Source organism: Ranitomeya variabilis, chromosome 2, assembly GCF_051348905.1.
Source record: "Ranitomeya variabilis isolate aRanVar5 chromosome 2, aRanVar5.hap1, whole genome shotgun sequence".
NCBI lineage: Eukaryota > Metazoa > Chordata > Amphibia > Anura > Dendrobatidae > Ranitomeya > Ranitomeya variabilis.
The window spans coordinates 374756352-374773599 of NC_135233.1; the positions used below are offsets into that span (position 1 = coordinate 374756352).

A 17248-nucleotide genomic window follows, 5' to 3' on the forward strand; every position below is an offset into this window, starting at 1 on the left:
CTTACTATAGGACATTGGTTCTTTATTCATGCTATCTGGCAGTTTTTCATTTGAAGAGTCTTTCCAACAAAATTAATTTTGAAATCAACCTCATGGAACTGAAACGAGCAGCCTGATTTTCCTATTCGAATCCTTCCTTGTCCGATATGACAGATCATGTCCACCCTATATAAAGAATGATGATGACAATAATATTCATGTCTTCTAAACATAGGAAATGATCACTGCTGGTGCCTTCCTCAACACTGCAGCCCAGATATGTACTACAGTTATCTGTGTCCTCTGATACCGTGTAAATGTCCACGTAAGTAAGATTTGCCTCAATATTATTTAACCCGGTGATTTTTTTTTAAGGCCGAATTTTCCAATTTATATGTTATACTGAATCGATATAGGTGCAATTATCTGCTCTGACTCAGTTCTGGACATATTGTTGTGGAAGTAGGCAGTTGTGGAAAAAATGCTGCAAAGTGAGAACGCTTCAAAAATAATAGTGTAATTGTATATGTTATCAAAGAAAAGAATACAAAGTGAATGAGGAAATGAGGAATATAAGTCAAATCATTATTATTTGTGACCACTAGAGATGATGGAAACGATTCTACTCGAATCAAATTCAATTCAGATTTTATGAAACTGGTTGGTCCCGGCAAATTCAAACTATTTCCAAATTGATTTCTTTGAAATGCCCAAAAAGTATTCCTCACCTTTACACACATTGAAGAACAGTAAATCAATCATGAAAGGCTGACATGACTTCAGGCACTACCGTGCAGGCTTCCCCATAATGCTTTGCAACTATTACATCACGAAGAAAAGAGCAGCCAATCAGGAGAGACTATCATAGCCTGTGTAAAAGCTGAGGCAGGGAATGCAGCAGCTGATTGAGGTTGATTTTAGGAGAGTGAGCAGATGTCAAAGCTCACAGCTCAGCAATGGAGATGAAAAGAAAAAGCCCTTAAATGTTGGATAAATAACGCAGGCATTAACACGATGAATAACTGCAGCCAAGAAGATAAGAGTATCGGTATGTGAGTAATATAGAATTTCAGTTGATGTGTGGAGAAAGAGAAAGGAGAGGTGTAGCTGGAATCCATTCTGCTGAATTTGAATTACAAATTCACTTTTCTTTCATTCTTAAAGAGAATCTTTCACTAGGTTTTTTTTCATCTACATGTGTTCTACTAGTCAAATTTTACATTTTAAAGCATCCCACGAATACTGCACTCTGTCGCAGATGATGTCTTTTTGGATGTCTACCTACCTAGCATTTCTTAGTTTGTCTTTATTGGAAAGATACTTTTTTTTTTTTCAAAAAAAAATAAAAAATTGAAAAAATGTAGCCATTTAATTGTGCATGTCTGTCTTTGCACACCTATTTACCTAGTCCAATGTGACAACTGTACATGCCAAACTGACACAGCGGCCTGCTACCACATGTGGCTTTCTATATGTGTACATATGTATATAAAATTTCTTTTTATGTTCTTTTTGACAAGGTTTGAATAATTGGGATTGAAAAGATTATCAAAAGTTAATTATAGTATTATACAAATCGTCTCTTCAGAGAAGAAGAGGACTAGAACTTTAGCGCCACCTATAGGAAGTAGCAATCCTAAAAGTCAATATTGACCCTTTGCGAGCCTTTTCATATGATATAGGATATAAGCCAAAACCAGAATCTCAATTTGCAGACACTGTGTTTCGGGCTACTGCCCCTCATCAATGAAGAGTGTGAGAACTGGTTTGGCTTTGTGAGAGGCGTCTGACCAGGTACAAGGGGTAATGTTTCTCCTTGCAGAGTGTGACATGTCAAGTATGACAAGTAGGGTTGAGCGAAACGGGTCGATCATTTTCAAAAGTCGCCGACTTTTGGCTAAGTCGGCGTCTCATGAAACCCGATCCGACCCCTGTGCTTGTCGGCCATGCGGTACGCGACTTTCGCGCCAAAGTCGCGTTTCAATGACGCGAAAAGCGCCATTTCTCAGCCAATGAAGGTGAACGCAGAGTGTGGGCAGCGTGATGACATAGATCCTGGTCCCCACCATCTTAGAGAAGGGCATTGCAGTGATTGGCTTGCTGTCTGCGGCGTCACAGGGGCTATAAAGGGGCGTTCCCGCCGACCGCCATCTTACTGCTGCTGATCTGAGCTTAGGGACAGGTTGCTGCCGCTTCATCAGAAGCAGGGAGAGCGTTAGGCAGGGTCCACTAACCACCAAACCGCTTGTGCTGCAGCGATTTCCACTGTCCAACACCACCTTCGGTGTGCAGGAACAGTGGAAGCTATTTTTTTTTTTTTTTCCCCTCAGCGCTGTAGCTCATTGGGCTGCCCTAGAAGGCTCCGTGATAGCTGTATTGCTGTGTGTACGCCACTGTGGAAACCAACTGCTTTTTTCAAAGCACATATCCTCTTGTTCCTTCCTTTCTGCACAGCTATCTTTTTTGTTTGTCCACACTTTTTATTTAATTTGTGCATCAGTCCACTCCTATTGCTGCCTGCCATACCTGGCTTACATTACTGCAGGGAGATAGTAATTGTAGGACAGTTTTTTTTTTTTTTTTGTTTTTTTTTTGTGGGAGATTAAGATTGGCATTTCTGCTACAGTGCCATCCCTGTGTGTGCCATCTCTCACTGAGTGGGCCATAGAAAGCCTATTTATTTTTTCCGTGATTTGTGTTCTAAAATCTACCTCAACACAGAAACACTACATCAATCAGTGGGAGAAAAATATTGGCCTCAGTCAGGGCTTGTGTGCCACTGCTGTGTGTGCGCTATCTCTCATTCAGTGGGCTATAGCAAGCCTATATTTTTTTTTTTTTTTTTTTTTTAATATTATTTGGTTTCAAAAGTCTCCCTGAAAAAAAAAAAAAACCTAAAAAAACAGTGGGAGAGTAATATTGCCCTTTCAGCTTGTGTGCCAGTCTTGACTCCTGGGTGTGCCACCTCTCTCCCTCTCATTCAGTGGGCCATAGAAAGCCTATTTATTTTTTTTTTTAAATATTATTGGGTTTCTAAAGTCTCCCTGAAAAAAACAAAAAATACATAAAAAAACAGTGGGAGAGTAATATTGCCCTTTCAGCTTGTGTGCCAGTCTTGACTCCTGGGTGTGCCACCTCTCTCCCTTTCATTCAGTGGGCCATAGAAAGCCTATTTTTTTTTTTTTTAATATTATTTGGTTTCTAATTCTCCCTGAAAAAAAAAAAAAAACCTAAAAAAACAGTGGGAGAGTAATATTGCCCTTTCAGCTTGTGTGCCAGTCTTGACTCCTGGGTGTGCCACCTCTCTCCCTCTCATTCAGTGGGCCATAGAAAGCCTATTTATTTTTTTTTTTTAATATTATTTGGTTTCTAATTCTCCCTGAAAAAAAAAAAAAAACCTAAAAAAACAGTGGGAGAGTAATATTGCCCTTTCAGCTTGTGTGCCAGTCTTGACTCCTGGGTGTGCCACCTCTCTCCCTCTCATTCAGTGGGCCATAGAAAGCCTATTTATTTTTTTTTTTAAATATTATTGGGTTTCTAAAGTCTCCCTGAAAAAACAAAAAATACATAAAAAAACAGTGGGAGAGTAATATTGCCCTTTCAGCTTGTGTGCCAGTCTTGACTCCTGGGTGTGCCACCTCTCTCCCTTTCATTCAGTGGGCCATAGAAAGCCTATTTTTTTTTTTTTTAATATTATTTGGTTTCTAATTCTCCCTGAAAAAAAAAAAAAAACCTAAAAAAACAGTGGGAGAGTAATATTGCCCTTTCAGCTTGTGTGCCAGTCTTGACTCCTGGGTGTGCCACCTCTCTCCCTCTCATTCAGTGGGCCATAGAAAGCCTATTTATTTTTTTTTTTAAATATTATTGGGTTTCTAAAGTCTCCCTGAAAAAACAAAAAATACATAAAAAAACAGTGGGAGAGTAATATTGCCCTTTCAGCTTGTGTGCCAGTCTTGACTCCTGGGTGTGCCACCTCTCTCCCTTTCATTCAGTGGGCCATAGAAAGCCTATTTTTTTTTTTTTTAATATTATTTGGTTTCTAATTCTCCCTGAAAAAAAAAAAAAAACCTAAAAAAACAGTGGGAGAGTAATATTGCCCTTTCAGCTTGTGTGCCAGTCTTGACTCCTGGGTGTGCCACCTCTCTCCCTCTCATTCAGTGGGCCATAGAAAGCCTATTTATTTTTTTTTTTAAATATTATTGGGTTTCTAAAGTCTCCCTGAAAAAACAAAAAATACATAAAAAAACAGTGGGAGAGTAATATTGCCCTTTCAGCTTGTGTGCCAGTCTTGACTCCTGGGTGTGCCACCTCTCTCCCTTTCATTCAGTGGGCCATAGAAAGCCTATTTTTTTTTTTTTTTTAATATTATTTGGTTTCTAATTCTCCCTGAAAAAAAAAAAAAAACCTAAAAAAACAGTGGGAGAGTAATATTGCCCTTTCAGCTTGTGTGCCAGTCTTGACTCCTGGGTGTGTCACCTCTCTCCCTCTCATTCAGTGGGCCATAGAAAGCCTATTTATTTTTTTTTTTAAATATTATTGGGTTTCTAAAGTCTCCCTGAAAAAACAAAAAATACATAAAAAAACAGTGGGAGAGTAATATTGCCCTTTCAGCTTGTGTGCCAGTCTTGACTCCTGGGTGTGCCACCTCTCTCCCTTTCATTCAGTGGGCCATAGAAAGCCTATTTTTTTTTTTTTTAATATTATTTGGTTTCTAATTCTCCCTGAAAAAAAAAAAAAAACCTAAAAAAACAGTGGGAGAGTAATATTGCCCTTTCAGCTTGTGTGCCAGTCTTGACTCCTGGGTGTGCCACCTCTCTCCCTCTCATTCAGTGGGCCATAGAAAGCCTATTTATTTTTTTTTTTAAATATTATTGGGTTTCTAAAGTCTCCCTGAAAAAACAAAAAATACATAAAAAAACAGTGGGAGAGTAATATTGCCCTTTCAGCTTGTGTGCCAGTCTTGACTCCTGGGTGTGCCACCTCTCTCCCTTTCATTCAGTGGGCCATAGAAAGCCTATTTTTTTTTTTTTTTTAATATTATTTGGTTTCTAATTCTCCCTGAAAAAAAAAAAAAAACCTAAAAAAACAGTGGGAGAGTAATATTGCCCTTTCAGCTTGTGTGCCAGTCTTGACTCCTGGGTGTGTCACCTCTCTCCCTCTCATTCAGTGGGCCATAGAAAGCCTATTTATTTTTTTTTTTAAATATTATTATTGGGTTTCTAAAGTCTCCCTGAAAAAACAAAAAATACATAAAAAAACAGTGGGAGAGTAATATTGCCCTTTCAGCTTGTGTGCCAGTCTTGACTCCTGGGTGTGCCACCTCTCTCCCTCTCATTCAGTGGGCCATAGAAAGCCTTTTTTTTTTTTGGTTTTTTTAATATTATTTGGTTTCTAAAGTCTCCCTGAAAAAAACAAAAAAAACATAAAAAACAGTGGGAGAGTAATATTGCCCTTTCAGCTTGTGCGCCAGTCTTGACTCCTGGTTGTGCCACCTCTCTCTCTCTAATTGTGGGCCATAGAAAGCCTTTTTTTTTTTTTTTTTTAATATTATTTGGTTTCTAAAGTCTCCCTGAGAAAAAAAAAAAAATAAATTAGGTGGGAGATTAATATTGACATTAGTGCTTGAGTGACAGTCCTGCGTGTGTGTCATCTCTGTGATTTTGTGCCACAGAAAACAGAGTGTGTAACATTGTGCCTGATTTTCCTTGTGGTCTCACCAACCTGTTAAGGGATATTGAAATCATACTGAAGTTATAGCTCACCGTGTAAGTTGTTTGATAGCAACAAATAAAGTTACTTTGGTTAAGATTTTAAAACAATGAGGAAGTCTGGTGCAAGAGGTCGTCGTGGGCGTTCATTGTCAGCTGGTAATGATGGTAGTGGTAGTGGAGCATCAGGTGGTCGTGGGGATAAAAATATTCCACCTAAGTCTGGAGCTGTGGAGCCAGTTTCGTCGTCAGGCTACACAAGGCCTCGAACGCTCTCTTTTCTGGGAGTAGGAAAACCGCTTTTAAAGGCGGAGCAGCAACAGCAAGTTTTGGCTTACATTGCAGACTCAGCCTCTAGCTCTTTTGCCTCCTCTTCCGAAACTGGTAAATGTAAAAGCAGCGCGTCGCTTGTGGATGTTCACGGTCAGGGACAAGTCGCTTCCTTGTCCTCCTCAGCAAAAACTACAACAAGAGAGAAGGATGCAGCAGGCGACACAACGGGTCACTCCATGGAGCTCTTTACACATACCGTCCCTGGCTTAGAAAGTGAAACATTTAACAGGCCATGCCCATTACAAGTATATTCTGACATGGAGTGCACTGATGCACAGCCACAGCCAGAGTACTATGCTGCTCCTTTGACTCAGACCACCACATTGCCCTCTCAGGGTACAGATCCACAATCAGACCCTGATGAGACTATGTTGCCCCGCCACGAACGCTATACCACCGACCGACACAGTGACACAGACGAAGTTGCACACGAGCTCGAAGAGGAGGTAATAGATGACCCAGTTATTGACCCCGATTGGCAGCCATTGGGGGAACAGGGTGCAGGCGGCAGTAGTTCAGAAGCGGAGGTGGAGGAGGGGCCGCAGCAGGCATCAACATCGCAACAGGTTCCATCTGCCGGGCCCGTATCTGGCCCAAAACGCGTGTCAAAGCCAAAACCTGTTGGAGCACAGCGTTGCCATCCGGTTAAAGCTCAGTCTGCAATCCCTGAAAAGGGATCAGAGTCTAGGAAGAGTGCAGTCTGGCATTTTTTTAAACAACATCCAACTGATCAGCGCAAAGTCATCTGTCAAAAATGTTCAACTAGCTTAAGCAGAGGTCAGAATCTGAAAAGTCTAAATACTAGTTGCATGCATAGACACTTAACCACCATGCATTCTCAAGCCTGGACTAACTACCAAACGTCCCTCAAGGTTGTAGCACCCTCGGCCAATGAAGCTAGTCAGCAACGCAACATCCCTTCCGTCACTGTAAGGCCACCATTTTCCGCACCACCGGCAGTATCTGTGCAGGTTTCTTTGCCAGCCAAAAGCAGTCAGGGTCAGGGAATCACCAGTTTTGTAGGAGGAAATATTGCATGTAGGGCACCGGCGGAAACAATACCGTCTCCAACCGTCTCTCAGTCTGCCATGTCCACCGGCACACCCGAAAGTTCCACGATCTACAGCTCTCCAGTCCAGCTCACCCTACATGAGACTCTGGTTAGAAAAAGGAAGTACTTATCCTCGCATCCGCGTACACAGGGTTTTAACGCCCACATAGCTAGACTAATCTCGTTAGAGATGATGCCCTACCGGTTAGTTGAAAGCGAAGCTTTCAAAGCCCTGATGGAGTACGCTGAACCACGATACGAGCTACCCAGTCGACACTTTTTTTCCAGAAAAGCCATCCCAGCCCTGCACCAGCATGTTAAACAGCGCATCGTCCATGCACTCAGGCAATCTGTGAGTACAAAGGTGCACCTGACTACAGATGCATGGACCAGTAGGCATGGCCAGGGACGTTATGTGTCCATCACGGCACACTGGGTGAATGTGGTGGATGCAGGGTCCACAGGCGACATCAATTTAGGGACAGTTGTGCCTAGCCCACGGTCTAGGAAACAGTTGGCTGTAGGCGTTCGCACCCCCTCCTCCTCCTCCTCGTCCTCCTGCAGAAGCTACAGCTCTTCCACAGAACGCAGTCGGCCAACCACTCCATCGGCAGATGACACTGTTGCACACCAGTTGTCCCATTATGGGCCAGCTACTGCCAAGCGTCAGCAGGCTGTATTGGCTATGAAGTGTTTGGGCGACAACAGACACACCGCGGAAGTTCTGTCCGAGTTCTTGCAACAAGAAACGCAGTCGTGGCTGGGCACAGTAGATCTTGAGGCAGGCAAGGTAGTGAGTGATAACGGAAGGAATTTCATGGCTGCCATCTCCCTTTCCCAACTGAAACACATTCCTTGCCTGGCTCACACCTTAAACCTGGTGGTGCAGTGCTTATTGAAAACTTATCCTGGGTTCTCCGACCTGCTCCTCAAAGTGCGTGCACTTTGCTCACATATCCGACGTTCGCCTGTACACGCCAGCCGTATGCAGACCTATCAGCGGTCTTTGAACCTTCCCCAGCATCGCCTAATCATAGACGTTGCAACAAGGTGGAACTCAACACTGCACATGCTTCAGAGACTGTGCGAACAGAGGCGTGCTGTTATTTATTTGTGGGAGGATACACGGGCAGGCAGTAGGATGGCAGACATGGAGTTGTCAGGTGTGCAGTGGTCGAAGATACAAGACATGTGTCAAGTCCTTCAGTGTTTTGAGGAATGCACACGGCTGGTTAGTGCAGACAACGCCGTAATAAGCATGAGCATCCCCCTAATGCGTCTGCTGATGCAAAGTTTGACGCACATAAAGGAGCAGGCGTCTGCACCAGAGGAAGAGGGAAGCCTTGATGACAGTCAGCCATTGTCTGGTCAGGGCAGTGTACAGGACGAGGTAGCGGGCGAAGAGGAGGTGGAGGACGAGGAGGATGATGGGGATGAGTATATTTTTAATGCGGAAACTTTCACGGGGGCACAGGAAATTGGTTGCGTGTCACGGCCGGGTTCTGGTTTTTTGAGGGACACAAGTGACGTAGATTTGCCTGCAACTGCCCCTCAACCAATCACAACCGGAGATTTGACAAGTGGAACTTTGGCCCACATGGCGGATTATGCCTTACGTATCCTACAAAGGGACACACGCATTACGAAAATGATGAACGATGACGATTACTGGTTGGCCTGCCTCCTTGATCCACGCTATAAAGGCAAATTGCAAAATATTATGCCACATGAGAACTTGGAACTAATATTAGCAACCAAACAATCAACTCTTGTTGACCGTTTGCTTCAGGCATTCCCAGCACACAGCGCACGTGATCGTTCTCACACGAGCTCCAGGGGGCAGCAGACTAGGAGTGTTAGGGGTGCACACATCAGAAGTGGCGTTGGACAGAGGGGTTTTCTGACCAGGTTGTGGAGTGATTTTGCTATGACCGCAGACAGGACAGGTACTGCTGCATCAATTGAAAGTGACAGGAGACAACATTTGTCCAGTATGGTTACTAACTATTTTTCATCCCTTATCGATGTTCTCCCTCAACCGTCATTCCCATTTGATTACTGGGCCTCCAAATTAGACACCTGGCCAGAATTGGCAGAATATGCATTGCAGGAGCTTGCTTGCCCGGCAGCAAGTGTCCTATCAGAAAGAGTATTCAGTGCTGCAGGGTCAATATTAACCGAAAAAAGGACTCGTCTGGCTACCCAAAATGTTGACGATCTAACATTCATTAAAATGAACCACAACTGGATTTCAAAATCTTTTGCCCCACCTTGCCCGGCCGACACCTAGCTTTCCTATGAAAAGCTCTTGCCTGTGAATTACTTTTCTAATGTCTAATTTGCTGCTGCAGATTGTACAGCATACGACATGTTTACACCTCCCTAAATGGCCAAACTCCCCACACGGGGCCGTGGTATCGCGACTTGGCGCAAGCACCCGTGAGACTGCTGTTTGTCTGAAGAGGTGGGTGTGCTCGCTTTTGGTTGACGGCATTGCTACTGGGTCCCTCATAGTACAATGTAGTGTCTCTGGCGGTGGTGGTGCGCACCCAACGTCAGACACACCGTTGTAACATGAGTGGCCCTGGGGCGGTCCCGCCGGCCTCAAGAGAGTTCCCCCCTACCCCAGCTCAAACTGGGCTCTACTACGTGCAAAATTATGTCGCACAGCTCCACCAATCTTTAGTCTATTCGCTGACATCATTCAATGTCTGGCACTGACAATACAAATTTGTAGACATCTATGATGCAACTTAAAGTAGTCTGTGTCTGTGTCCTATATTGGCACCATTAAATAGTTACTGCCAAATTACTATGTCAGAAACACAGCAGATGAGCCCACCCCTGTACCTAAGTATGCCATCTTTTTTTTTGTTTTGGTTGTTTTGCGAGACATTAACATCTATTTATATTTTGGGAGTACTGGGACAGACACTCCTTGCACTACTCCTCCACTCAGCACCAAGCTGCCTGCCCGTGTATCCATGTAACCGCTGTAAAACTGCCATGAGCCTATTGTTTGTTATTTTAGGCCTTTGATAGCCTGTCTGCGGTCCCTACTCCTCCACTGACCACCAAGCTGCCTGCCCGTGTATCCATGTAACCGCTGTAAAACTGCCATGAGCCTATTGTTTGTTATTTTAGGCCTTTGAAGCCTTTCTGCGCTCCCTCCTTCCACTAGTCCTCCACTGACCAGACCACTGCTGCCCGTGTACCCCTGGAACCAATTTTAAAGTGCCTACAGCCAGCCCATTTTATTGTGTTAGGCCTTCGAAGCCTGTCTGCGGTCCCTCCTTCCACTAGTCCTCCACTGACCAGACCACTGCTGCCCGTGTACCCCTGGAACCAATTTTAAAGTGCCTACAGCCAGCCCATTTTATTGTGTTAGGCCTTCGAAGCCTGTCTGCGGTCCATACTTCCACTAGTCCTCCACTGACCAGACCACTGCTGCCCGTGTACCCCTGGAACCAATTTTAAAGTGCCTACAGCCAGCCCATTTTATTGTGTTAGGCCTTCGAAGCCTGTCTGCGGTCCATACTTCCACTAGTCCTCCACTGACCAGACCACTGCTGCCCGTGTACCCCTGGAACCAATTTTAAAGTGCCTACAGTCAGCCCATTTTATTGTGTTAGGCCTTCGAAGCCTGTCTGCGGTCCATACTTCCACTAGGCCTCCACTGACCAGACCACTGCTGCCCGTGTACCCCTGGAACCAATTTTAAAGTGCCTACAGCCAGCCCATTTTATTGTGTTAGGCCTTCGAAGCCTGTCTGCGGTCCATACTTCCACTAGTCCTCCACTGACCAGACCACTGCTGCCCGTGTACCCCTGGAACCAATTTTAAAGTGCCTACAGCCAGCCCATTTTATTGTGTTAGGCCTTCGAAGCCTGTCTGCGGTCCCTCCTTCCACTAGGCCTCCACTGACCAGACCACTGCTGCCCGTGTACCCCTGGAACCAATTTTAAAGTGCCTACAGCCAGCCCATTTTATTGTGTTAGGCCTTCGAAGCCTGTCTGCGGTCCCTCCTTCCACTAGGCCTCCACTGACCAGACCACTGCTGCCCGTGTACCCCTGGAACCAATTTTAAAGTGCCTACAGCCAGCCCATTTTATTGTGTTAGGCCTTCGAAGCCTGTCTGCGGTCCATACTTCCACTAGGCCTCCACTGACCAGACCACTGCTGCCCGTGTACCCCTGGAACCAATTTTAAAGTGCCTACAGCCAGCCCATTTTATTGTGTTAGGCCTTCGAAGCCTGTCTGCGGTCCATACTTTAAATACTCCTCCACTCACCACCAAGCTGCCTGCCCGTGTATCCATGTAACCGCTGTAAAACTGCCATGAGCCTATTGTTTGTTATGTTAGGCCTTTGATAGCCTGTCTGCGGTCCTTACTTTAAATACTCCTCCACTCACCACCTAGCTGCCTGTGTATCCATGTAACCGATGTAAAACTGCCATGACTGCCTACTGTTTGTTATTTTAGGCCTTCGAAGCCTGTCTGCGGTCCATACTTCCACTAGGCCTCCACTGACCAGACCACTGCTGCCCGTGTACCCCTGGAACCAATTTTAAAGTGCCTACAGCCAGCCCATTTTATTGTGTTAGGCCTTCGAAGCCTGTCTGCGGTCCATACTTTAAATACTCCTCCACTCACCACCAAGCTGCCTGCCCGTGTATCCATGTAACCGCTGTAAAACTGCCATGAGCCTATTGTTTGTTATGTTAGGCCTTTGATAGCCTGTCTGCGGTCCTTACTTTAAATACTCCTCCACTCACCACCTAGCTGCCTGTGTATCCATGTAACCGATGTAAAACTGCCATGACTGCCTACTGTTTGTTATTTTAGGCCTTCGAAGCCTGTCTGCGGTCCATACTTCCACTAGGCCTCCACTGACCAGACCACTGCTGCCCGTGTACCCCTGGAACCAATTTTAAAGTGCCTACAGCCAGCCCATTTTATTGTGTTAGGCCTTCGAAGCCTGTCTGCGGTCCATACTTTAAATACTCCTCCACTCACCACCAAGCTGCCTGCCCGTGTATCCATGTAACCGCTGTAAAACTGCCATGAGCCTATTGTTTGTTATGTTAGGCCTTTGATAGCCTGTCTGCGGTCCTTACTTTAAATACTCCTCCACTCACCACCTAGCTGCCTGTGTATCCATGTAACCGATGTAAAACTGCCATGACTGCCTACTGTTTGTTATTTTAGGCCTTTGATAGCCTGTCTGCGGCCCCTACTTGCAATACTCCTCCACTGACCACAATGCTGCCTGGAGTGCCTGCCTGTGTATCCATGTAACCGATGTAAAACTGCCATGACTGCCTACTGTTTGTTATTTTAGGCCTTTGATAGCCTGTCTGCGGCCCCTACTTGCAATACTCCTCCACTGACCACAATGCTGCCTGGAGTGCCTGCCTGTGTATCCATGTAACCGATGTAAAACTGCCATGACTGCCTACTGTTTGTTATTTTAGGCCTTTGATAGCCTGTCTGCGGCCCCTACTTGCAATACTCCTCCACTGAGCACAATGCTGCCTGGAGTGCCTGCCTGTGTATCCATGTAACCGATGTAAAACTGCCATGACTGCCTACTGTTTGTTATTTTAGGCCTTTGATAGCCTGTCTGCAGCCCCTACTTGCAATACTCCTCCACTGACCACACCAATGCTGCCCGTGTACCCCTGGAACCTATTTAAAAGTTCATAGAGCCTAGTTATATATTTTATTTACTATTAATAAGGCCATGATGGACTACGCTGTACCACGCTACAAGCTAACCAGTCGACACTTCTTTTGCGAGAAAAGCCATCCCAACCCTCCACCAGCATGTAGAAGACCGCATTGTCCATGCACTCTGGCAATCTGTGAGTACAAAGGTGCACCTGACAACAGACGCATGGACCTGTAGGCATGGCCACGGAAGATTACGTGTCCATTACGGCGCAATGGGTTAATGTGGTGGATGCATGGTCCACAGGGGACAGCCTACTAAGTCTGTCTGCAGTCCCTAATTCAAATTGTCCTCCACTGTCTAAATCGGAACTTCCACCTTCTGGCTTTCGGCCTATAGTATCAGAAATTAAACTGCATTTGGCCTTCAACTTTGGTTAGGGCCTACTAACGGCTTCTGCCCCTCCCTGGTGTTGCCCTCAACTAAATAAAGCTGAGCTTCAACCTTCCGGCTCTCATTATGTGGTTTTAAAAAAAAAAATGGTGGTTAGGGCCTACTAACGGCTTCTGCCCCTCCCTGGTGTTGTCCTCAACTAAATAAAGCTGAGCTTCAACCTTCCGGCTCTCATTATGTGGTTTAAAAAAAAAAAATGGTGGTTAGGGCCTACTAACGGCTTCTGCCCCTCCCTGGTGTTGTCCTCAACTAAATAAAGCTGAGCTTCAACCTTCCGGCTCTCATTAAGTGGTTTTAAAAAAAAAAAAAATGGTGGTTAGGGCCTACTAACGGCTTCTGCCCCTCCCTGGTGTTGTCCTCAACTAAATAAAGCTGAGCTTCAACCTTCCGGCTCTCATTAAGTGGTTTTAAAAAAAAAAAAAATGGTGGTTAGGGCCTACTAACGGCTTCTGCCCCTCCCTGGTGTTGTCCTCAACTAAATAAAGCTGAGCTTCAACCTTCCGGCTCTCATTATGTGGTTTTAAAAAAAAAAATGGTGGTTAGGGCCTACTAACGGCTTCTGCCCCTCCCTGGTGTTGTCCTCAACTAAATAAAGCTGAGCTTCAACCTTCCGGCTCTCATTAAGTGGTTTTTAAAAAAAAATGGTGGTTAGGGCCTACTAACGGCTTCTGCCCCTCCCTGGTGTTGTCCTCAACTAAATAAAGCTGAGCTTCAACCTTCCGGCTCTCATTAAGTGGTTTTAAAAAAAAAAAAATTGGTGGTTAGGGCCTACTAACGGCTTCTGCCCCTCCCTGGTGTTGTCCTCAACTAAATAAAGCTGAGCTTCAACCTTCCGGCTCTCATTATGTGGTTTAAAAAAAAAAAATGGTGGTTAGGGCCTACTAACGGCTTCTGCCCCTCCCTGGTGTTGTCCTCAACTAAATAAAGCTGAGCTTCAACCTTCCGGCTCTCATTAAGTGGTTTTAAAAAAAAAAAAATTGGTGGTTAGGGCCTACTAACGGCTTCTGCCCCTCCCTGGTGTTGTCCTCAACTAAATAAAGCTGAGCTTCAACCTTCCGGCTCTCATTATGTGGTTTAAAAAAAAAAAATGGTGGTTAGGGCCTACTAACGGCTTCTGCCCCTCCCTGGTGTTGTCCTCAACTAAATAAAGCTGAGCTTCAACCTTCCGGCTCTCATTAAGTGGTTTTAAAAAAAAAATGGTGGTTAGGGCCTACTAACGGCTTCTGCCCCTCCCTGGTGTTGTCCTCAACTAAATAAAGCTGAGCTTCAACCTTCCGGCTCTCATTATGTGGTTTAAAAAAAAAAAATGGTGGTTAGGGCCTACTAACGGCTTCTGCCCCTCCCTGGTGTTGTCCTCAACTAAATAAAGCTGAGCTTCAACCTTCCGGCTCTCATTATGTGGTTTTAAAAAAAAAAATGGTGGTTAGGGCCTACTAACGGCTTCTGCCCCTCCCTGGTGTTGTCCTCAACTAAATAAAGCTGAGCTTCAACCTTCCGGCTCTCATTAAGTGGTTTTTAAAAAAAAATGGTGGTTAGGGCCTACTAACGGCTTCTGCCCCTCCCTGGTGTTGTCCTCAACTAAATAAAGCTGAGCTTCAACCTTCCGGCTCTCATTAAGTGGTTTTAAAAAAAAAAAAATTGGTGGTTAGGGCCTACTAACGGCTTCTGCCCCTCCCTGGTGTTGTCCTCAACTAAATAAAGCTGAGCTTCAACCTTCCGGCTCTCATTATGTGGTTTAAAAAAAAAAAATGGTGGTTAGGGCCTACTAACGGCTTCTGCCCCTCCCTGGTGTTGTCCTCAACTAAATAAAGCTGAGCTTCAACCTTCCGGCTCTCATTAAGTGGTTTTAAAAAAAAAAAAATTGGTGGTTAGGGCCTACTAACGGCTTCTGCCCCTCCCTGGTGTTGTCCTCAACTAAATAAAGCTGAGCTTCAACCTTCCGGCTCTCATTATGTGGTTTAAAAAAAAAAAATGGTGGTTAGGGCCTACTAACGGCTTCTGCCCCTCCCTGGTGTTGTCCTCAACTAAATAAAGCTGAGCTTCAACCTTCCGGCTCTCATTAAGTGGTTTTAAAAAAAAAATGGTGGTTAGGGCCTACTAACGGCTTCTGCCCCTCCCTGGTGTTGTCCTCAACTAAATAAAGCTGAGCTTCAACCTTCCGGCTCTCATTATGTGGTTTAAAAAAAAAAAATGGTGGTTAGGGCCTACTAACGGCTTCTGCCCCTCCCTGGTGTTGTCCTCAACTAAATAAAGCTGAGCTTCAACCTTCCGGCTCTCATTAAGTGGTTTTAAAAAAAAAAAAATTGGTGGTTAGGACCTACTAACGGCTTCTGCCCCTCCCTGGTGTTGTCCTCAACTAAATAAAGCTGAGCTTCAACCTTCCGGCTCTCATTATGTGGTTTAAAAAAAAAAAATGGTGGTTAGGGCCTACTAACGGCTTCTGCCCCTCCCTGGTGTTGTCCTCAACTAAATAAAGCTGAGCTTCAACCTTCCGGCTCTCATTAAGTGGTTTTAAAAAAAAAATGGTGGTTAGGGCCTACTAACGGCTTCTGCCCCTCCCTGGTGTTGTCCTCAACTAAATAAAGCTGAGCTTCAACCTTCCGGCTCTCATTAAGTGGTTTTAAAAAAAAAATGGTGGTTAGGGCCTACTAACGGCTTCTGCCCCTCCCTGGTGTTGTCCTCAACTAAATAAAGCTGAGCTTCAACCTTCCGGCTCTCATTAAGTGGTTTTAAAAAAAAAAAAAATGGTGGTTAGGGCCTACTAACGGCTTCTGCCCCTCCCTGGTGTTGTCCTCAACTAAATAAAGCTGAGCTTCAACCTTCCGGCTCTCATTATGTGGTTTTAAAAAAAAAAATGGTGGTTAGGGCCTACTAACGGCTTCTGCCCCTCCCTGGTGTTGTCCTCAACTAAATAAAGCTGAGCTTCAACCTTCCGGCTCTCATTAAGTGGTTTTTAAAAAAAAATGGTGGTTAGGGCCTACTAACGGCTTCTGCCCCTCCCTGGTGTTGTCCTCAACTAAATAAAGCTGAGCTTCAACCTTCCGGCTCTCATTAAGTGGTTTTAAAAAAAAAAAAAATGGTGGTTAGGGCCTACTAACGGCTTCTGCCCCTCCCTGGTGTTGCCCTCAACTAAATAAAGCTGAGCTTCAACCTTCTGCTCCAAATTACCATTTTAAAAAATGCAATAGGCTTTTCCGGCCTACTAAAGGTGTCTGCCCCTCCCTGGTGTTGTCCTCAACTGAACAAAGCTGAGCTTCCACATTCTGGCTTTCGCCCTATACTATCAGATATTAAACTGCATTTGGCCTACTAGTGTGGTTAGGCCCTTGAAACAGTGTCTGCTGCTCTTGGGTTTGCTACTCCACTGAACAAAGCAATGCCGCCTGTTTAGTCCTGTTACCAATTTTGAACTGCATGTAGCCTACTTTATTCTTTGGCCCTATATCTGTTTCCTCCTCATCCTGCCCATTGCCCAGCCACTGCTAAATGAGTCTGCTGGTACATTGACCTAGACCACTACATTCCCCTTGTACTCTACACAGCCAGAATCTGTCCCTGCTGAAAGTAAGGTTCCCCTTCCCGCATGTTATACCACCTTACACAGGGACAAAGAGGAAGGTGCAGATGAAAGTGCAGGTTCCTTCATCAGGTGGGGGGGCATACTCGTTGGCGACGTCACTGGCACAGGGCCCCTCAGAGTACGCAAAAGTGTCGCTGCTGGTGGGAGGCGCCCCCGCCATGCAAACACACCGCCGTACTTTGAGGGGCCCTGTGCCAGTGGCAATGCGAACGAGTGGGCCCCCCCTGCTTGCTCAGGATCACAGCACTTGCAACTTTTAAATACTTACCTTTCCCTGCAACACCGCCGTGACGTAGTCCGCATTTCCTGGGCCCACGAAAAACTTGAGCCAGCCCTACTCCCCCCACAACTTTCCCCCAATTCCCTATGCCCAACTATTATTATACAGTTAATTAAGATTGGCAAGCTTCAGAAACAAGAATGGATGTTTTTGGCATTAAAATGGGCACTGTAGGTGTTTTCCTGGCCTCCA

General features: G+C 45.2%; 1 protein-coding gene across 1 annotated transcript in view; it reads left to right on the forward strand.

Annotated features, from left to right (window-relative positions):
• Positions 1-17248, forward strand: part of LOC143806081 (uncharacterized) — an 84823-nt gene that overhangs the window by 22395 nt on the left and 45180 nt on the right. The window contains exon 11 of the mRNA XM_077286016.1: positions 215-304. Within this exon, the coding sequence (XP_077142131.1) occupies positions 215-304 (90 nt within the window). The remainder of the gene's footprint in view (positions 1-214; positions 305-17248) is intronic.